The sequence below is a fragment of the Staurois parvus genome, unplaced genomic scaffold (genome assembly GCF_062004578.1).
Source record: "Staurois parvus isolate SC_StPar_1 unplaced genomic scaffold, SC_StPar_1.0 ptg000081l, whole genome shotgun sequence".
In the NCBI taxonomy this organism is placed as follows: domain Eukaryota; kingdom Metazoa; phylum Chordata; class Amphibia; order Anura; family Ranidae; genus Staurois; species Staurois parvus.
This window is the reverse complement of record NW_028317877.1, coordinates 41,523-64,613: the sequence shown is the minus strand read 5'-3', so window position 1 is coordinate 64,613 and position 23,091 is coordinate 41,523. Positions and strand designations below refer to the sequence as shown.

At 40.6% G+C, this 23,091-nt stretch overlaps 1 protein-coding gene across 1 annotated transcript in view; it reads left to right on the top strand.

The window, feature by feature from the left end:
* The window catches only part of LOC149468631 (kinesin-like protein KIF28), a 57,421-nt gene that overhangs the window by 9,197 nt on the left and 25,133 nt on the right, over nt 1-23,091 (top strand). The window contains exons 4-13 of the mRNA XM_089669828.1: nt 2,511-2,665; nt 6,402-6,513; nt 8,593-8,660; nt 10,368-10,510; nt 11,028-11,149; nt 14,902-14,992; nt 17,313-17,367; nt 19,106-19,229; nt 19,339-19,483; nt 22,747-22,865. Of these exons, the coding sequence (XP_089525954.1) occupies nt 2,511-2,665; nt 6,402-6,513; nt 8,593-8,660; nt 10,368-10,510; nt 11,028-11,149; nt 14,902-14,992; nt 17,313-17,367; nt 19,106-19,229; nt 19,339-19,483; nt 22,747-22,865 (1,134 nt within the window). The remainder of the gene's footprint in view (nt 1-2,510; nt 2,666-6,401; nt 6,514-8,592; nt 8,661-10,367; nt 10,511-11,027; nt 11,150-14,901; nt 14,993-17,312; nt 17,368-19,105; nt 19,230-19,338; nt 19,484-22,746; nt 22,866-23,091) is intronic.

The window sequence follows — 23,091 nt, the reverse complement described above, 5'->3', positions numbered from 1 at the left end:
ACCCGCTTTTGACCTAAAGGGACACTTTTTGGACGCCATGGACTTTTCTACGTTTCCAGGCAGAAAGAACAATCAAAATGCAGACAGGGGGCAGGACAAAGCACTAGGGACAAAATGTATGTGAAATGGGTTGAAACAGCAATGTTTTACTATGTAAAATCGTTTTGAAAAAAATTACATTTTTTAAAAATTTTAAAATTTCCCGCCGGCGCCGGCGCCCGTACGTCCCGACGTCACAGGGACCGGAACACAGGAGGCGGATGCGGGCATCCGCTGGAGGAGATGGCCGGCGACGCTGCAGGGGACACATCGCGGGAGCCAAGGACAAGGTAAGTGCTGCAGGGACTCCCTATGCAGCGCTGCATGGTAAGCCCGAGTGTAGCTCGGGGTTACCGCTTTTGGTATAGACATTTTACCCCGAGCTACACTCAGGAATACCGTTAGGGAGGTTAAGAAGGTGCTCCTAATGACAACTGGTTATGTGTATAAAAGACACCTGTCCACAAAATCTCTTTCTTCTCTGCAAACCTCACCACCATGGGCAAATGACCAAAGAGCTGTCAAAGGACATCAGGGACAAGATTGTAGACCTGCACATGGCTGGAATGGGCTACAAGACCATCAGCAAGAAGCATGACAATGACTGAAAACATACCTCCAAGGCAACAAAGGAGTGGCTCCAGAAGAAGCACATTAAGGTCACAGAGTGGCCTAACTAGTCTCCAGATCTTAATCCTATAGAAAATTTATGGAGGCAGCTGAAACTTTAAGTTGCCAGGCAACAACCAAGAAAACTTAAGGATTTAGAGAAGATCAGTAAAGAATAGTGGACCAAAATCCCTCCTGAGATGTATGCAAACCTGGTAACCAACTACAAGAAATGTCTTACCTCTGTGCTTGCCAACAAGGGTTTCTCCATCAAGTACTAAGTCATATTTTGCTTGGGGATCAAATAATTATTTTACTCACTGAACTGCAGCTCAATTTATAACATTTGTATCGTGTTTTTTCTGGATTTGTGGTAAATATTCTGTCTCTATCATTTATAATACACCTATGATATAAATCATAGACCCTTAATTTCTTTGTAAGAGGGCAAACTTACAAAATCTGCAGGGGATCAAATAAGTATTTTACCCATTGTATGTATATCACGTATGTTGCTATTATGTTTTTTTTTAATGAATGATAGTGTGTTGTTTTGGTTTTAACACCTTTCCGCTCAGCCTATAGCAGATTGGCAGCCAGGCAGGACACTTCTCCTTCTAACTGGGTGTCATATGACGCCCTGTCAGAAAGAATCGCTCACGTGGCCGCAGGGCTGCACAGCGTTGTGCTCTATCACTGGCTGTGTCCACGGGACACAGCCAATGACATATCACTACACCAGCCCGTTGCCAGTGTTATGTGACCACTGTGACCAATCACAGCAGATCACATGACAACTGTGTACAATGGATGGCTTCATCCATTGTATACAATTGTGTTGTTGGCTGTGATTGGTCAAAGCAGTCATATGGTACAGACAGGGCCAATCACATCCCATCTGTATCATGTGATGAGCTTTTCCCAATCACAGCTAATCACAACAAAAGACTGAATTAATCAGTTTTATTCAGTAACAATGATTGCAAATATCAATGAAATACATTGGTATTAGCAATCATAATATGTTAAAAAAAATCCTGATCACTTGTCCAGAGTAGTTAAATTTTACTATTGTATTGCTTTGGTCACAGTGTGTTGAAAAAAAAAAAAAGTAAAATAAAACGAAAATTTGAATTCTGTGATTTTTTTTTTTTTAATTTGTACATTTTCCAAAGAATTGTAACAAAAAATTACAACCTCCAAAAAACTCACCATGTCTCTTACTAAATACCTTGGACTGTCTATATTCCAAAAATGGTGTTTTCGAGTCTCAAGAAATGAGATGGGCCGTTAGGAATGATCGATTGTCAGATATGTATACCATGGTTTGTGGACTCTATAACTTTCCTACAGACTAAATAATATACACTAATTTGGGGTATTTTCACCAAAGAAATGTAGTAGTATACATTTTGACCTAAATTTATGAAGAAATGTTATTTATTTGCAAAATTTTATAACAGAAACAAAGAAAACTAATTTTTTTTTTCAAAAGTTTTGGTGTTTATTTAGAAAAAAAAAAAAGTGGTGATTAAATGGCACTAAAAGAAAGCTCTATTTGTGTGAACAAAATTATAACTTTTTTATGGGTATTCAGGAGCCATTCAGCATTGCTGCCACCCCATTGCAAGAAGATGCATTATGTGGACTACCCTGGCAGGCTCAATAAGTGATTGTGAGACTTTGCAGGGGTACTAAGAGAAAACTGTAAGTCCAGATGCAATTATATTTAGGTGCTACAGCCCATATTTGACATTTTTTTTTAGGCCATAGTTTTACTTTTTTTACGTATTAGGTGCCATATATTTTAATTCCTTTATTTTAATGTAAAACATTTCCTATTCTTGGTTTTGTTTTTTCAGATATTCCTGGAAGATGATATTACTAAACAATCAACTATACACCTGGTGGATCTTGCCGGCAGTGAGAGACAAAAATCATCTGGATCTGAAGGGGATCGTCTTAAGGAAGGAGCTTGTGTTAACCTCAGTTTGACCACCCTGGGAAATGTCATCAGGTTATTATTGCACTGAAGCCAGTAAAATATTATGTGCATTGCATGTAATGTTAAAGCTAAAGGTCAGGTATGATTATTGTGGCACTGGTCTAGTTTGGACCGTTGTAAGTATGCATGAGTCATACCTGGAATGCTGATTGCAGGCCTCTTGGGTCTCATACCGAGTGGCTGCCCTGCTGCTTGATGAACTCTAGCTAATCCCACAATTAGATTTTTAATAAAAAACTAAAATAAATGTCCTATTTTGCTGCTGGGTCCTGAGTCTTTTGTCTTCTGCACCCTGGAGAATTGAAGCGTTCTTCTTTGAGGTCCTTCTTTGGGTGTCTATGTCAAGTGTCTCAACATATCCATTGGTCAGTAAAACAAAATGTATTGCATATAACTATGTGCATCTATGTGTATATATATAGTGCTGAGCATAAATGATTACACTGCAACAGATTTGTCAGAAAACCTTTACTTTACTTTCAGAATCAACATTTTCTATGGGACTTTATACTACAAAATACTCCCACAAATGTGGGCCATTGATTGCAAACATTTGTTCATTTGCACACACAAAGTTAATTCAAGACCATGTTGCAAAAATGAATACACCCCAATGAAAGTCTTAGGAGCAAAGCCAAATTTTAGACAACAAAAATCTAATTAACAAGAATTCAACTACAGGTGATTCTAATTATTTATTAAACAGGTGTACAGCACACACCTGATCATAAAAGTGCGCTAATTAACAAAGAAAACCCCTTCCCATTTCATGCTGTCAGCAATGGTACCACATGGTAGAAAAATGTCAGAAAGCCTGAGAAAGAAAATAATTTCTTTACACAAGAAGGGTGAAGGCTACAAGAAGATCAGTAAAGCTTTACTTATCAGTCAGAATACTGTAGCAAAAGTGATACAAAAAATTAAGATGGAACTGCAACCATCTCACAGAATGTCAAGCCATCCACAGAAGTTAACACCTCTACAGGAGCGTCTTCTGATGAGAAGGGTTGAAGAAAATTGCCATGCAAGTTCACTGCAGTTAGCTAAAGAAGTAGAAAGCCAAACTGGGGTGTTAGTTTCCCGTGACACAATATGGCATACACTGCAGAGGAATGGCATGCATGCGTGTCATCGAAAAAGGAAGCCTCTCCTAAAGCCCATGCACATAAAAGCCTGCCTTCAATTTGCCAGGGCCCATGTTGAAAAAGAAGAAGAATATTGGGATTCTGTACTGTGGAGTGATGAGACCAAGATAAATGTTTTTGGAACTGATGGTTTCAAAACTGTATGGTGTCACAAAGGTGAGGAGTACAAAGAAAACTCTGTGGGGCTGCATGAGTGCTGCTGGTGTCGGGGAGCTGCATTTCATTGATGGTACCATAAATTCACAGATGTACTACTCTATATTGAAAGAGAAAATAATACCATCACTCCGTGCCCTTGGTCGACATGCACTTTTCTAACATGACAATGATCCAAAACACACATCTAAGGCCACTGTTGCATTTCTGAAGAAGAACAGGGTGAAAGCGATTCAGTGGCCAAGTATGTCTCCTGATCTGAACCCAATCGAACACCTATGGGGAATTCTGAAGAGACCATTTGAGCATCCAGGCTCTAAAAGAGGTAATTCTTGAAGAATGGAAAAAGATAGATCTTGCAGCATGTCAACAACATGGTTCATTCCATGGCTAGAAGACATGGTGCTGTCTACGCAAATTGTGGACGTAATACAAAATACTAGATGTAGTAAAGTTTGTTATGATGTGTATACATTTTTACATCAACTAATTTGAGTAAAACTGAAGATTTTGTAACCTAAGTTATATTATTAACCTTACTTTCATGTAATGAGTGTAACAAATGTTCTATAAAACTCAGTTTTGTCGAAATTTTGGAAATTGTTATGTTCAGAGATTTTGATTAAAATCTTACTTTTAAAAAGGGGTGTACTCATTTATGCTGAGCACTGTGTATGTATGTATGTATGTATGTGTATATATATATATATATATATATATATATATACACAGTTGTGTTCAAAATAATAGCAGTCAGACATCACTAACCTGATCAATCACTGTTTTTTGTAGAAATGATATTTCTACATGGCAAATAATTTACTAGCAAGTGTAGTAGAGTAATAGACATCCAACAGTCATGACATGCATGCTGCTGATTCTGTGTAATTGAATCACTAATTGAAAGGGGCATGTTCAAAATAATAGCAGTGTGGAGTTCTATTAGTGAGGTCATTCATTCTTTGAAAAACAGGTGGCAATTATTGCCCTTATTTAAGGAAGGAAGGCAGCAAATTTTGTACATGCTGGATACAGTGCATTTCTCTCTGAAATTCTGAGGAAAATGGGTCGTTCCAGACATTGTTCAGAACAACAGCGTACCTTGATTAAAAAGTTGATTGGAGAGGGGAAAACATAAAGAAGTGCAGAAAATTTTAGGCTGCTCAGCTAAAATGATCGCAAATGCTTTAAAATGGCAACCAAAACCTGGAAGACGTGCAAGAAAGCGAAAAACTACCATTCGAATGGATAGAAGAATAGCCAAAATAGCAAGGACTCAGCCAACAATCAGCTCCAGGAAGATCAAAGAAGGTGTAAAGTTACCTGTGAGTACTGTTACAATTAGAAGATGCCAATGTGAAGCCAAGCTATCTGCAAGAAGCCTCCGCAAAGTCCCACTGTTGAAAAAAAGACGTGCTGAAGAGGGTACAATTTGCCAAAGAGCACATTGACTGGCCTAAAGAGAAATGGCGCAACATTTTGTAGACTGATGAAAGTAAGATTGTTCTTTTTGGGTCTAGTGGCCGGAGACAGTTTGTCAGACGACTCCCAAACACTGAATTCAAGCCACAGTACACTATGAAGACAATGAAGCATGGTTGCGCAAGCATCATGATATGGGGATGTTTCTCATACTACGGTGTTGGGCCTATTTATCGCATACCAGGGATCATGGATCAGTTTGAAAACATCAGAATACTTGAAGAGGTCATGCTGCCTTATGCTGAAGAGGAAATGCCCTTGAAATGGGTGTTCCAACAAGACAATGACCCCCAAATACACCAGTAAACGTGCAACATCTTGGTTCCAGACCAACAAGATTGACGTTATGGAGTGGCCAGCCCAATCCCCGGATCTTAATCCAATAGAAAACTTGTGAGGTGACATCAAAAATGCAGTTTCTGAGGCAAATCCAAGAAATAGAGAACTGTGGAATGTAGTCCAATCATATTGGGCTGGAATACCTGTTCGCAGGTGCCAGAAGTTGGTTGACTCCATGCAACACAGATGTACAGCAGTTCTCAGAAACAGTGCTTATACAACTAAATATTAATTAAGTCTTCAAAGGAAAGCAAAATCTTCAAACATTTTTCAGTTTATATAGTGAATGTTTGAGTTTGTAAAGAAGAATACAAACACTGCTATTTTTTTTGAACAGTCTAATATTCACTTTTCTTCAATTTTTTTAGAGGAACAACACAAATTTGATCTATTTTTCTTCATGTTTTGATTTGGAATAGAATGTGTAGTGTTCCCAATGCATTTGTGTGTATGGAAATAAATGCTATTAGAAGGATTTTGAGCTTTATTCACTTTTTTCAACACACTGCTATTATTTTGAACAAAACTGTATATATAAAATATTTTTTTTGGGGGGTGGGGTTTAATGTGTGTATGTTGCACCGTTTTTACATTTATTTTGCTAATCTGTCCATCATCTCTTCCAGTGCGCTTGCAGAGGCTGCCATGGGAAAGAAAGTTCTTCACATTCCATACAGAGATTCTGTTCTGACAAAGCTTCTGCAGTCTGCTCTCGGAGGAAACAGCAGAACTGTCATGGTATATTATAGCCACCTCTGCACCTACATGTTTGTCTAACATCCCTTATATCGGGGGTCAGCAACCAGTATATCGTGATCTACCAGTAGATCTCCATCTAGTGACTGGTAGATCATGGTCTGGGCTTGCTGACCCACCATCCCAGAGCATTAAACAGAGTGCAATGCAGAGGGACTACTTGTAAAGGTGCAGCTGTAGTAGGGAGCAAAAGTCGCATAAGTTGATGCCTCCTCTGTAGTGCTGGCTCCTACGCCCTGTCATGGTTGGTGGGGTTATGTACCTGCCAAGCATGACCCATTCAAGTAAATCAGGCCGCTCTGCAAATGTTCTGCAACCTTGTGCAGTACAGCAAACAAGGGGTTAAATAGGTATCAGTGTGTTGCTTTCTCACCACCTGCTTTTACTCCTTAGACCCCATTTACGTGAATGCGTCTCGATTGATTGTCGGTAGATAATAGGTAATTAATAGGGGGTGTAATTCCTGCTGCAGCATGTGTAGGGGGTAGGGGTGGTAAAACAGCGACTCAACAACAGAGTTTTTCCACCCTCCAGCTTTACATGTGAATGAGCCCTAAGAGTGCTGCTGCCGGGTGCAACTAAGGGCTCATTCACAGGTGCAGCAGGCACTGCTGCTTCTCTGCAAAGTGGTCCGAGTGTATTTGACAGGTGGTTAGGAAGTGAAATGTTGCCTCCTCGCCACCTGATTTAAACCCGCGATTGCTGTACAATGCACGCTACTGAAACATGATAGTACAGAAATTAGAGGTTTAAATCAGGTGTGAGGAGGTGACACTGTGCCCAGTGATCTTTGACTTCTCTCATGTTGTTCAGGTAGATTTCCACCTCTTTAAAGTTGCTTACCCCTGCCTTATATAGTTTGTAAGGTTGAAAAAGACAGGTCCATCCAATCAACCTGTGTGTATGTGCGTGTGTGATTATTATCTTCTAACAATTCCAATAGCCCTGTATATTCTGCTTCCTGAGGAAGACATCTAAATGTTTTTTGAAGCTGTCAACACTCTCAGCAAGTACCACTTACTGAGGGAGAGAATTCCATATTTTACTGCTCTAGTTGTAAAGAACCTTTTTCTGCAATCTAAGTTTAAACCCCCTTTCTTCTTATATCAATTCAGTCCTCTTCAGGGACTTAAAACACTTCCACTTGTCTTGTGTGAATCGAAATCAGAATACTTTATTAATCCCAAAGGGAAATTGAAATGTGTTTTTTTGTTGCAAATATTTGGTCCCATTGAGTGTTGTGCAGTAAGGATCCCAGCTTATTGAAGTTAGCTTTTCTAAAATGTAGAGTTCTTGTCATACCGACCAATATTTTGTTGTCTGTTATTTTACAAAAATATAAATAAAACTATACAGTATGATATAAGTAAGTTAAAGTATACATTTTCCAATACTAGTATTCATCTAATTAAAGCTTTAGCACTGCTTCAGGTTAGAAGACTTAAAAGGTGTATTTATGCATCTTTGGGCAATAGGCACATTTGATAAAAGATTCGGTGCCCAGATTTATTCTTCTGTAAATTAACTTTGATATGACTTTCCTATTTTTTCAAGCTTATTTTGTTGTATTAAGGGGTTTATTTACTAAAGTAATGAAGGCTGTTAACTCAGTAAATCAGATGGTGAATGCTGAGTTTACTTTGAATACCCAATCATTTGCTAGCTGTTTTTTTAAATATCCCCCGAACATGATTGAAATTCGTCAGGAGAAGTGTACTCATTGAATTGACTCTTCCTGAAGTAGTCAAATTCTCTAGCAAATTCACAGATACATTGCATGTCAATAAAAATATTTGTAAAAAGGGAAAATGCAACAAGTGAGCATTTAAAATTCTTGAATTGTGTGTGCTTTTACCAGCAATTTTTTGGTTGGTGACATGGTCTCCTTTATACATTCCAGAAGTAAAAGCAAATTCTGCAACAGATTTATTGATATCATCTCTTTTTTTTATACAGCATAATAGTTTAACCTTTCTAGAATGTAGTATGCATATTTCCTTGTTGCATTTTGAAAATGCCCTAATATAAATTTTGATACCTGTTATATATGTTTTTCCATAGATTGCTGCAGTGAGTCCAGCAGACATCTGCTATGAGGAGACTTTGTCAACGCTCAGATATGCTGAAAGGTATTGCAGGTTCATGTAAAATTGAATAGGTTCCCCGCGGGTAGAACTTTTGGTTACAAGGGCCAGTTTCCAGGCATGTCCCTGATGGTTGATCTGACATTTAGACTGTTGGCACAAAATATGGGTCAGTATGAAGTGCATGTATGGAGACACAGGACACAGCACAAGTCATCTGTAATGCTGGATATGTTTGCTGCATGTTGGAAAATAGTTCAACACCCAGAACATATACACGTGCCTCAAATGATATGGTGTAGGTGTGGGTAGACCCTTGCTAGGCACGTGGTACAGTGGTGATCACTTGAGCTTGTGGGGATTGTGTGACGGACAAAGTATGTTATCTAACTTTGAGAAGACTGAGCATGGAATATACTACATGAAGTTGATAACATAGGAATTGTCTCACGTGCAGGGGCGGACTGACCATTTGGAAACTTGGGCACTGCCCGAGGGCCCAGGGTCAGTAGGGGGCCCCATGAGATGCCCCTGGTACCTTTTTCATAGGCTTTTTTGAGTTTGGGCAAGGACACAGGGGCCCCATGATCCCCTATTGCCCGGGGGCCCCATGAGTTGTCAGTCCGCCCCTGCTCACGTGTTCTTTTGCCCCCTAATTTAGAGCCTCAGTAAGAGGTCAGTGTGAGGGTCTGCGAGATGCTATAATCACCTTAAAGCAAGCTTACCTTCTTACTAATAATGATACACTGAGCCCCTCCCCCCAGATTAATGGACACCAAACAGTCCTGCCAAATGGGAAATCAAGGTTCCTGTTTGCTTCTTGCCTAGCATCACTAACATAGAATATAAAGAGAGAAGGCATGACTCCTTCTCCAAGCTTTTTGCAAGGTATGGTCTGTCCCAAGGCTTGAAGTCAAAAGTTTTTATTCGCAAAATAACTTATTGTCTGAATGGGAAACATGGAACCTAAAGGTGCCCACCATACTGGGAAGGTCTCAGGAAAAATATCTGTAATTAGATTTGTAATAAGATGTCAGGTTCATTTCAAGAACATTACTCTTATCCTGACTTGGCAAGAGTGACCTCTTGCAGCTTCAATAAGTCAGGAGGATGGGGGGTTATACAATATTCTCCTTGTTCAGGCAAGGAAAGCAAATGAGACCCTCTAAGATCACAGAACTGTTGGCTATTTTCCAGCCTGGTTTTACTGTTTGCCAGGGTTCACATATAAGCAGTGTGGTATATCACATATAATTCCCACAGGAACCATACCGCATTCCTGTGAAAATCACATGCGATTTGTGTGCGGTGCAATTGGAGGCATACATTTTGTATGGCTCTAATCGCACCGCACCCGCACCAGAAACATGCCGGACCCTTTTTTTGGTCCGCACTAGAATCGGATCGCATGGGTATTCACACCTATGAGATCTGATTCTGCACATCGCACTGCGTTTTGCAAGCCACTTTCGGGGTGTTGTCAACTTAACATACATACCCGCAGAGGTTTGCATGAACGGGGTGCAATTCTGATGCGGTGCGGAATTCGCACAGAAAATGCTGCGAGTTCCACACCGCATCAGTGTGAACCAGATCTAAGTGTGAAACAATTCAAAGCTCAGTAAAAGCAGACTGCATGTTCAGTGTCTTTATTGTCTACTTTAAAATACTTCATTCTGTTGTGACTGCCTTATGTTCTACTTAATTGTTTTATGATAGGTTTACTGATTTGTATTTCTGCTCATGCACTAGAGCAAAGAAGATTAAGAACAAGGCAGTTATCAATGCCAGCCCCACAGAGCGCCTTATTAAGGAGCTGAAAGCAGAAAACAACAAGCTTTTATCACGGCTGGCAGGACTCGGGAGCTCAGGAAAGAGGGTGGAAAAGGAGACCAGTATGTTAAATGTGTACACTAGTTTATTATAAACTTTATATAATCTTTATTATCATTTTTTTTTATTTGGTATGATTGATGTGGTTGTCTTTTTTGTACAGCTTGCACTCCTTACAACTACAATCAGAGGATTCTTTTGTGTTCTCCTTTTATTCAATCATGTTTCCAGTCTTGAAATTGAATATAAAGAAAAATACATAACCACAAGTTCATATACTAAAAACACTTTTCTAGATGGAGATATGAAGATAAATATATGTAAGGAAATTAGGCTGTTCTTCCTGCTGTGAAAATGATAGATGTGGTAAAAAAAATGGTGTGAATTTAAAAGAAGAATTTATACGTTTAAACACTGTCAAGCCTATAAGTTTAATGTGCTTTGCTTTCATTAGCATTGCTGCCTGCTCAACTGATAAAATCTTCTTTATGCCACACCCATATTTTAGACCACATCTGTTGCTTGTCATGCCACAAATGCTCTGTAACTGATATGTTCTAAACTGTGTTGAAATCATAGAAGAGCTACGCCGACTGCTTGCAGAAAATGAGTTGCGAATACAGGCAATTCAAAACACATGGGAAATGCAGCTACAAGAAGCCAAAAAAGAATGGGAGCAACAGTTTGCTGCAATAACACAGGTCAATATACTATATAATTATAGCTTGTTTCAGGGTTGAACTGTGGCCATCTATACAAATGCCATGTAATGCATCCAGACAAACTCCAGGGAACAGCTAAATGCATAGCTGGAATTCATATATGCCATAGGATTTGTATTTCTGTACAGCCATTCCAGTGATTTATACAGCCCTGCTAGAAAGCAGAGCCAGGGTGGTGACTTGGCTTTTCTGTTCTGCAGTTGAGCAATTCAGCTTTGTCAGCTCCCTTCATTGTCCAGTGCACAGGTGTCAAACACAAGGCCCACGGGCCGAATCCGGCCCTCCAGGCCATTTCACGTGGCCCTTGCTCCTCTCCTGCGGGTACCCCCTTGTCTCCACCCCCACCTTGTCTTAGCAGTCGGAAGCAGAGAGAATAGAAACTCCTCAGCCAATTTCTGCAACTCTCAGTGCAGTTGCAGCACCCCTGTATCTCTGCCTCCCCTGGTCTCAGCAATCAGCAGACTCTGGTAACTGACTCCACTCCTCCTCTGGTCCTCCAGACCCTGCACTTTCTGCTTTGAAGCTCTGTCCCCAAAGGGGGTGCACGGTGGTGTTAGGGAGGGCGCGGGATTCTTGACATCTAATGTAATGGGGGGGTGGAGTGCTCTGGACATCTAGTCTTAAATATACAACCGGCATTTGAGGGCAACCATAATGTTGATACGGCCCGCAATGAAACAGTGTTTGACACCCCTGGTCCAGTATGACTGGACAATGAAGAATCAGCAGCAAACGATGAACTCGTTTCTGCTCTCTCCTACTGCCAGCATATAACCACGTGTTTACACAACACACCTGACTGGTCCCTAGGGATGCCCTCCCTCTCGGTCTAAAGGGTCTACTTTTCAGGGGATAACAAGATGCTCACAGCAGGATGCTCACACCTAGTCAAAATAAATGTGTTCCAATAGATCACCAAAACTAAAGATGAGACCCAGATATGGTTATTTTTACATAGTTACACTGGTCCATCATGGACCACCTGGAAGCTGAAAACCACTGCAGTATGAATCACTACTACAGTGACCTTCCCTAGCTTCTAGATCCTATGCCAAGTGAAAACCATTCTGCATTGTGAATATAGGAAGTCACTCAATGAATGCAAGGTGTTCTCTGACTGGATGCAGTGGAGAGGCGGGGTGGTGATGTCAATTAGTACTTAGGTGGACCTTGTCAGAGCTGGTCCCCTGGAGAATGTGGTCTGTCTGATTTCAGCAGGGTGCACCAAGAGTACTCTACCCCTGTCAAAAGTCTTGAACCCTGGGGGATTCAGGGTTTAGGTTCCTGTTCCTGAACCTTCCTGTTCAGAGGAGACACCTTTGATAAATAATGTGCACTTTTTTCATGCACTCATTTTTTTATCGCACCTAGTTTTAGATTTGCTTGTGCACATTTCACTGCAGAACATTCAAAAGAAAAAATATTGTCAATTTTATGTATATCTTTGTGATTATCTGTGTAACTACACATGTCAATGTACTGCACCAGGGCCAAAACTAAGGGGGGCAGTGGTGGCATCTGCCTTGGGCACCACATTGAGAGGGGCACCACCCTCCCAATGTTTCCCTATCACAGCGCTGGTGTGGGGGTGGGAGTTTAGGGAACACGGGACAGCGACAGCAGAAAGAGAGGAGAGGAGGGGCAGTGTGGGGGGCAGGGCATTTCCTAGAACTGATTGGCTATATTTTCCTCCTGCAGCTGCTGAAAGCCAGTATTCAGAGGCTGCAGGAGGAAATACAGCCGATCTGTTCTAATAAATGTTGCCCCTGCCACCCATCCTCTCCTTTCTTTCTGCTGCCGGTGTCCCCGTGTGACAGGTGTAACAGGGAGTAGATAAGTTAATGATCTTCATGATCTTCTGCTGCCCGTGTCCCCCCACCCACACAGCACTGCTGGTTCTCCCCTCTCACCACTCCCACAGGCTGCTGCAGGGGATGTGTAAGGATGGAGAGCAGGGAAAGGGGCCGATAAATATGTCATTTACTGGCCCCTTTCTTTTCTGAACGAACAGGGTGAGAAAGTGGCTTAGCACAGAGCCCTTCCCATTCATTCACTGTCCATCTTTGTCTTCAATTCCTGTCTCTGCCTCAAAAGTGAGACATCAGGAGTCTGTTTAGACTCCTGATATTTCACCAAAGCTCCCCATCGGGGTCCTAAAAAAATTTGTAAACATTTTTTTTTCTTTAAATTGTAAAAAAATAAATAAAATTAAATAATAAAAATTAAAAACTACTGACATCATCCACTGGCCTACTGACGCCGGCCTCTGCCCTAGTGACACCGTCCACTTCTCTACTGACACCATCCACTGCCCTACTGCCACAAGCCTCTGCCTTACTGTCACCAACCTCTTCACTACTGACACTGTCCAGTGTCCTACTGATACTGTCCACACACCGCCCACTGCCCTACTGACACCGTCCACTGCTGTACTGACAAAGTTCACTGCCCTACTGACACCAACCTCTGCCTTACCGATACTGTCCACTGCCCTACTGACGTTGTCCACACATCTTCCGCTGCCCTACTGACAAAGTCCACTGTTCTACTAACTGGTACTGTGCACTTTTAAGGTAGGCTAAGTTAATATTTTTACAGTAATATTTGTTTTATTAATCTTAGCATAATTTATTTGCTACAAGAATGCTTTTGTTTTTTTTAACCATGACTCCCACTGGGCCCTTTCACTGTTAACGCAATCTGGCCACAACCATTGTTCACCATGATGTATAGCATTACTACTCTCCTTGGGGCTCCCAAAGGTGTCCCAGGTCTTTTATAATGCCATAGTGTATACTACAAAACAAATTGCTGTGCACCACTAAAGTGTTTGGGTTTGCTTGAAGTAAAGGTGGCAACCATAGCTGCGGCGCCAGGAGAAAGCAGAGGCACTTTTTGAGGCAGCTTCAAGCCTCATCTTTGCGGTGTATGCGGATTAGGAGGGTTGCCTCCACCACAAAAGAAGAGAGCCCAGAGGCAGACCTTTAATAAGCCAGCCATAACTATAGAATGAGGCAATTGCAACCCTCACCTCCACGGCGGATTAGGAGGGGCACCACCAGAAGGGAAGAAGAGCGCACAGAAGCAGGCCTTATTAAAGATCCGCTTCTTGGCTCACGTTTTCTTTCCCAGCAGCACCCCTCCTAATTCGCTATGGAAGTGAGGTTTGAAATCACCTCATTTAAACCTCACCTGTGTTGATTGTGTAGGCCTTCACATTCAGCAAGTCACTACCAAAAATGCCATAGCTTTTAAATGTCTAATATATATTATTATTACCATCCTATGGGTTATTTATGAATTTATTACACTCAAAGTTCTCTCTCTGGGCAGTGGGCAGGGTGTGTGGATGGAGAACTTTTCTCTTGGATAGGGGTGGGGGGGCACCGAACTAAGTCTTTGCCCTGGGTGAAAGAATGTCTAGCTTTGCCACTGTACTGCACTGTAGTACATGTTTAATATTATTTTTATTGCTTCTTCTACTGTAATGTATATATATTTGGATTGTTTGAAGAAAACCACCTTGTGTTTTTGATTATAACATGTGTAATACAAAATGCAAAAATTAATATGATTAGTTACCCAAAACAGGGAATTCAAATTAAACCAGAAATATAGGCTGAATCTAGTCTAGTAATTCTTTTTACTAGACTACAGTATCATTGAAATTTCTATGCTGTATGCGAAAAGTCCTCGTACTTTCAATTAAATTTAGTTTACATCTCTTCAAGGAGAGGAGAATGATGCAATCATTTCCTTACCTCCTCAACATAAATGAAGATCCACAGTTGTCTGGAGTGCTAAAATACTTTATTCAAGAAGGTAATATACTGTTTTTTTATAATGCATATATTGCTGTGGTCCAATCTTCTGTTATTGACCCTCTGGGGTTTATTTACTAAAGCTGGAGAGTCCAAAATCAGACTCACTTCTGCATAGAAACCAGTCAGCTTCCAGGTTTCATTGCCAAAGCTTCAATGAACAAGCTGAGGTTAGAAGCTGATTGGTTTCTATGCAGAAGGGAGTCTGATTTTGGACTCTCCAGCTTGAGTAAATAAACCCCTCTGTGTTTAATGTAAAAGGAAAAAAATGTAAAAAAATTTGAAAAGGCTTTCTTAAATAACTGAATATTTGATTACCACAGCCTAAGAAATGGTCCATGTGTTGAGGTTCCTGTGACCACTTACGGGGTGTGTGAACTGCGTTTTTCCTATTGTGCTAAACTGTTCTAATACCCGATTACTAAGTTCTTGAGAATGTTCACACAATAAATTGTGCAATGATTCATTTAAATTATTCAATCATTTAAAAAGAATATCTCTGTTTTCTTCTTTCATCTGTTCATGATTGGATATTTGAGCTAAATTTTCATATAACTTATTTGTGAATATATTAGCAAAGCAGCCTCAGTCATTTTAAAATTTGTACAATGGGCACTATTCGTCCCTCTCACACAGCCAAAGGAGCACAGTTCTTCATACTGACACCATTGATGGGGGACTATATGTTTCACTGTCACCAGTGATGGAACACTGATACCAAAAATGGGTAATAATCTTTCTACTGTCACCAACAAAGGTGACAGTAGAAGGACCACATATTTTTGCTCACTGACCATTGAGCCTGGAGCATTGTTTATTTCCATTGATGCTAGGGAATTATTTTTTACTCCTACTGGCCACAGACTGGCCCTTCTCAAGTCTTGGAGACCCTTGATTTACAGGGCCACATGACTACATAAAATTATGAATGAGAAACTTGTGTTTCTCAAGAAAAAAGTATAACATTGATTGGTTTTGCCCTATTGTGATGGCTTTCTGGGCTGAGGTGTTTCGCATGCTATCTGAGCTTGTTGGTGCAATATTAGCTCCTGACCTTGCTGTAGCACTCCTAAATAAGCGACCGCCTGACATAACTATTTCACAGTTTAAACTACTGCTATATGTCACAAATGCATCAAAGCAAACCATAGCTAAGGCATGGAAAATCCCCAATCTCTATCTCCTTGAGATGAAGCATAGGATAACGCAATCCATGATCTATAGCAAAATAGAGGCCATGCTGCTAGACCAGATTCCCAAACACAAATTTGGCAAAAATGGGTGGACAACTACCTGCTGCAGGACTTCAGTCCACACTGGAACCTTGATCAAGACCCATGAACGTACCAAGTGGTTCTCCTGGCCAACAATTGGCTTGCGGTAGCTACCATCGGACCCCCTGATTCCCCGCTTTGTCCTCCTTCTCTTTCTTTGCTTTCCTATCCTCCAGAATGTTGTCCTAAACCCTGCAAGTTTGATAGATTGCTTTGCATTTCTAGTACCATGGAGCTAGATCTTAAGCATGATTATCCCACGAGTCTGGGTTGTTAACACGTATTTTGGCGTTCAGCTCTACCTTGCATGGCGTTTTAGTGCTATTTATGTCCATGAACCCCTATTAAGTGCATGTCAAGGTATGTAAAAAGAGAACAATGTATGAAGTATGAAAGTAAATGAAAAAAAAAAGACTATGCTAAGGAAAAATGAAATAGGTAAAATGGCAAATACAAACACATTCACTGAATCACTCAAAGAATATAAAGAAAATACAGAAAAATAATTTGTTTACATATTTTAAAAATAAAAATGGATCAATACATTAGAAACTAGACCCCTAGTAGAAAGAAACCAACAGAACACACAGATATGAAATAAATCAGAATAAGACTGAATTATATAAAATCAGAAACTATAATAAATTTGCACAAGGGAGTGGGTGATTAAAAATTATAAAAAAAAAAGTGAAAATAAATACTCTTCAAAGTTAGCTGTAATTCCTCTTGACATGTGCACTGGAGGGATACATTGAGATGAGCAAACATTTCACTCTCATTTGCATTATCAAATTTCTTTTTCATGTCAGTTGATAGTGGAAAGCTGCCAGGAGGAGGATGTGGCCTATTTCTAATTTATGTTAGTTAAGTGAAGTGAACTACTTAAAACATTCCATCATATGCAGGGAATTAAAAAATATTAGATTTTAAAAGTGTACACAGGTCCATTTCACTTCACAGGCTAGTAAATCAGAGAATTTACCTTTTATTGTTGTTCAGCAAAACGTGGTATCATATACTAATGTTTATTACATTGTCTTGCTTCAGGTTCATCTGATGTTGGCCAGGCTCCTTCCAATGCAATTACCTTGAGGGGACTGGGGTATGTATTAAGTAGCTAGTCAAAAGCTGGTACACTATTCTCTCTACCGACCTTCTCTGAAAATGGTGGGTGCCTGGATCTGTTGCAGAGCCACTGTCTTCAAAACACCACCTCTTCCAAAATATTTTTAATGAAGCAGAATAGTGACATGTCTGCTAATAGATTACAGAGCAGGTGCTTCCACTGCAGGCATGATTTACACTTCTAAAGCAACTCAATATAAATTTGCATTTAAAGTGAAAGTAAGCCACTTTTGTATCTTTTTATCTACAGGTCAGCTTATAATAAAGCTTACCTGTAGGTAAAATGAATATCTCTTAAACGTGCACCGTTGATGAGATACTCACTCTTTTTTACAGGCGGCGCATGTGCTCTGAAGGAACGGCATACCCGTATTGTTCCTTCAGAGCACTGTGCCATGTTCCAACACTACCATGATGTCATTTTGGCTTGGCCAGTCAGACGCCCGGAGCTCACGAACCTGGAAGGAAGACCAGTGAAGATGGAAGCCCTGTCAGCAGTGACAGCGCACCGCTGGAGATCTTCATTTTAAGGTAAGTCTTTCACAATGTGCTAGTATGCTATGCATACTAGCATATTATGCCATTTTTTTATTTCCTTTTTTTTATCTTCGGTTTACTACCACTTTAAGGTAACTATCATGCTGAATTTAAGCACTTGAAAGTTGGACTACCCTCTTACTGCCCAGGCCATTTTTCAGTTTCAGCACTGTCACAGTTTAAATGACAATTGCTCAGTCACCCATAAGTGTACCTACATGAATTGTATATAATTTTTTGAGACATACAAAGCTTGGAGCTTTCTTTAGATATTTATTTTTTTAACATTCTCTTTGAGAATTATTTGCATTGTATTTGTATGTTCCCCATGCGTTTCCATGTGATATTTTGGCACATGAGGATGTATGTATGTAATTGTTTTAAGAATGGTGGGTATTTATGTAAATAAATCTATGTACTCTATAAAGCGATATGGGGGGAGTTACTAAAACAGAAGCACTCAGAAGCTGATTGGCTACCACACACAGTGGCACCAGATTTTAACTTCTAGCTTGTTCAGTTTAGCTTTGACAATAAAACCTGGAAGCTGATTTCTCCTCAGAGCTGCACCACTTTTTACACACTCCAGTTTTAGTAAATCTCCTCTGTAGTATTTTAACATTGTAGAAAAGTGAAAAAGGACATGGAACAGCTGTCTGTTGTGTTGGGCATGCTGGATCTGTGAAGGAAATGAATCAGTATCTAGAAGTGGGATGAAACATCCGGTGATATAGGAGAGAACTGTATGGTGTGTGCAGGCAGTACTAAACCCCAGAAAGTTGGGCGAGTCCTCTGATGGGTATCTTTCACGATCCCTTGAACATTGACTGGTAATGGTGGGGGTAAGAGACCCTGTAGTTACTTCCTCTGCACTGGGAGTCACCAGGCTGGTAAGACTTCCATCCCATTCCAGAAACTTACAGACCAACTTCCACTGAATTGAGTGTAGACTTTGTTTACTCATATGGTTGTACTGTTCTTCTATAGTGGATTGTACAGTACCCTCAAGTTGGGAGTCTGAACCTTTGGGTACCTTGCAAAGAGTTTATTGTAAATACTTGCTGTCTAATATAATTATGTGCAAGTCTTGTATATGGCGCATGTGATATCAAAAGGTAATGGTTAATCTCCATGTAATGATTATCTCACGTTTTACATGTAACTTTTTTCTTGCTTAGAATTTTACCAAAGCACGCTGCTTTCACTAACTTTGAAAACAAGGTGTTAGTAAAACCTTATGGCAAGGCTAAAGTTGTTGTTAATGGAGTCCCTATTGTCATGGACACTAAACTGCAACACCTGGTAAGTGTTTTGGGTTCCTAGAAAATAAAATGTTTATACATTTTTACCAGTTGATCTTTGGTTTGGAGGTATTACTGTGGTTTTCTTTAATATAAACTTATGTCCACAGGACCGTCTAATCCTTGGTTCAAACAGCGGATATCTTTACATTGGGTTTCCAGCAGAACGTGGCTCTGAGGACATCGGGAAGTTTGACTATGATTTCTTTCAGTCTGAACTGGCAGCAGCAGAGGGTTTTAGTGTAGATAAACTAGGTATGCATCTCTTCCTTTCATAACCATTTATAGCTTATGACTATGGCCTGATTAAAGTGGTTACAAAGTGTGAACATGAAAGGAGAAGTATGGGGTTTATAAACATCCTTACTCACTTCTATGCTGTAGCATCAGTGTGATGCTGCAGCTGTCCTACATTGGCTCTAAGACTGCAAACTGATCACATGACTTCTGATCACTCAGTTATCAGCCTGCTCAGAGCGTGGAGCAGTGGGTGTCAGTCGCTGCTCACCATTCTGCCTGTCCAGCGCTTACTGGAGTACCAGGCTGGAGAAGGGGTGGGAGCAGCTGGCTTTGGATTTTAGACTTGTTCTGAGAGGCAGAGGCAGCTGTCAACCAGGCAGCTGAGTGAATCCCAACAATATTGTCAGGATCCTTCCAGAACCTGGAGCGGCACTGCCATGTCAGCTGACAGTGGTCAATAGCCCGCTATAAGCTGACTCTGGGTCACAGTAGAGCAAAAATAAGTGCACTCCTGTGACCCACAAGAGAAGTATAGGCAAAAATTTTGGCCATACTTCTCTTTTAATGTACTGATATCACTACTGAATTAGCAGATTCCCGGTGAGCAGTGTGAATCAGCTTTCTGCTCCTCTGTGTCAATTCCCTTACAACTGCAACATTGGACAAGCTCTCAGTTTCTTGTGTCTTTTAGGAACTTTTCTGGAGAAATATCCCTGCTAGAGCTTTCAGGTCTGTTCTCCTGCTAAGGCCATTACAAGTGAAACCATCTCTTCTAGTTGGATTTTCCAATGTATTTTATATTTTGCAGAATGCAACAGTAGAAATAGGTACACCCTAAGTTGGGTGTGAACACCAAAAACTCCAAAGTAGGAGTGAATGGAGCCAGAAAATGTATTTATTTATTTATTACAGGTACTTATATAGCACCATCAATTTACGCAGTGCTTTACATATATATTGTACATTCACATCAGTCCCCGTACAATCGAAGGTCCCTAACTTACATTCATACATACACATACTAAGGCCAATTTAGACAGAAAATAGGAGAGGGATGTCTCACCACTGGAATAACCAAGAGAAAACCATAAGAAACCAGCAGGTGGCACAGACAACCAGTTTCTGACTATAATTGAATATCACTTCTGGGAGGACTAGTCTTTTAAAAGTAACTACCGTACACCTGCATCAAATTAAATTGATTTGAACATAAGCCATTTTGTTATTTTCTGCAGACAGAAATGTTATCTTTCTGTTCTGTAGTTAGCTACAATTTTAAAGCTGTTTTGCAGCCAGCTATGATTTCTTTGTACCCATGTACAATATTGTGAACTCATCCAAAAATTTAATTTTCTGCCTGTGTGGGTGGCTAACTGCTTTTCTTAACTGTGTCTCATGCTCCCAGCAGTGGATGAATAGGCAACGGGCAGCAGGCAAATCTGTAGCTCCTAGGCAGAAGCCTTTATATCTACCAGGCTTCTCACTGATCTAAGTTCACTTCCATCACCTAATTTCCAACCCCAACCTGTAGTGTTCTGCTATATCTGGAAAATGATACCACTCTGATATCACATACCTGGTTAGAGGCCGAGATGATAAGAGGGCTTTTCTTACACCTCTTATCCAAACTTCCGTATAATGGAGAACAAGTGAAGGAAGGGGACATAGAGAGGTGAGTTTGACTGTGAGGTGCACATGCAGACTGTTAAGAGGATCAATACAGGGCAAGGCCAGAGGAGCGGTCATCATGGTGAAGCAGACAAGAACAGCAGCTGGCAGGAACATTGGAACCCACGACAGGTTGAAAGTGTGGTCTGAGACAGACAGTGATCAGCAATTGAGGAGACAGGCAGCAAGCAAGAGAGAAGGCAGAGTTGTGGTCTGGAGGGAGCCCGAGGTCACACCAGGAAGTCAGAAGAAAAGAGCTGTGGTCAGGTCCTAACCTAGTTGGCAACGAGCAGGCAAACAAAGATGGGGTCAGAATCAAGCTGGGTCACAACAGGAAATCAGAACAGGGACAAATGTAGGGCAGGCTGAGGCAGCAGCATATCACAGGAACAAGTTGTAGACTAACAGTTGAAAATGTCTTAGCTTAGGTCTATTGTTAAGTAGGCTGTCCGGTGGCAAAATTGGTATTAGGTGTACGTACCCATGGACCTGCATGCCCATTTGTTCATGCAGCTTGCCAAAGTGAATTAGCATGCTCATACGAATTTGTATGTTCCCGCAAACATGCATATACAGGCAATCGGCTGGGCATAACCCTTGCTCTGTACATTGGTGCATGCGCTTGTCATCTTTTGATACTGCCCTGATATCTGCACATACATGCCTGGGGCTTAGCAGAGAGCTAGCATCCTGTATAATTGTCCAAGTTGCTTGCATTAACATTAGCCCTGGAATGGTTTTAGATGGAAGCTTTCATTCTCTTCCTTAAACACTGCTAATTTTTCTTTCCTTCTATAGCTATGCCCAGTATCTGTTTGGTATTTCTCAATCTGATGGCGTTTTAGGAAAGCAGTATAAGAGGCTGCTGTAAAGGGTAAGTATTTGAGCACAATTGTAACCTAAGCGATTTTGGACTGTGGTTATCGGTGGAGTCTGGTGGCCTGAGTGAGCCCCTGGCTTCTTATATGTCTTAGATACTCCCAGTAGTCCCTTTAAAACAACTCTGATGCTATTTTATAAAAGTTAAAAAGATGCCCAGTTGACAAAGAAAATAATTACTATTTGCTTGTCCCACCTCCTGGTCATTGAACTTCTCTGTCTCTCTGAAAAAGATGCTGGTACATCTTCTGCATCTAGCACTTTTGGTATTGTCTGGTGCCTGTGATCCCTGGTGAGTTCTGTAGTGTTGTTCGCTGACCCCTTTTCCCAACAGGACACAGTAGTGTCATGGGGGGGTGTTCAAAACCACAGAGCACAGCTAGGGAGGCAGGCATTCAACACTCTTGCAAGTGGGGCAAATGCTGACAGTTCTTCAGTAAGCTTACCTCTTGAAGACAGTGGAGTTTGGAGTGGGGGGCATTATTTAGTAAACTATATGTATTTGTTTCTGTTTACCACTGTCACAGACAGACTGTGAGAAGAGAACAAAAAGTTTAGTTGTTATATTTCCTGTTGTGTCTCCAGGACAGAAAGATAAGGCCAATATCCCAAATGGGACACAGACAGCAAAAACGAACCTTGACTTTGCAGTCTGGGCTTTTACATTTTTTTTAATAGCAAGAAAGTAGCTTTAAGTATTTCTGAACTGATTTATTCTTCTTTTGATCCAGGTGCCATAAACAGTAAAGATGGCAAACCTGACCCAAGTGTCCTGGCTGTCTTTCATGACTATATTAAACTGATGCCCTTGGTAGCTGAAGTAAATCAGATGAGTGAAGAGTTAATGAAGGTAAGCAATGGAAGCCAATGACAACAAATAACTGCTTAGACTATATACTGCTAACTATAGCTTTACTGAAGGCTTTGGTGAAAGTAATATTAACGTATTAATTTCCTCTTCATTTGTATTTTTGGAGGAGTCTACATTACAAAAGTATAACATAAATTGCATACAGTACGTCTGAATGCCGCAACATGTATTACATGAACAGCAAGACTTCAGTAAGGCTGGCACA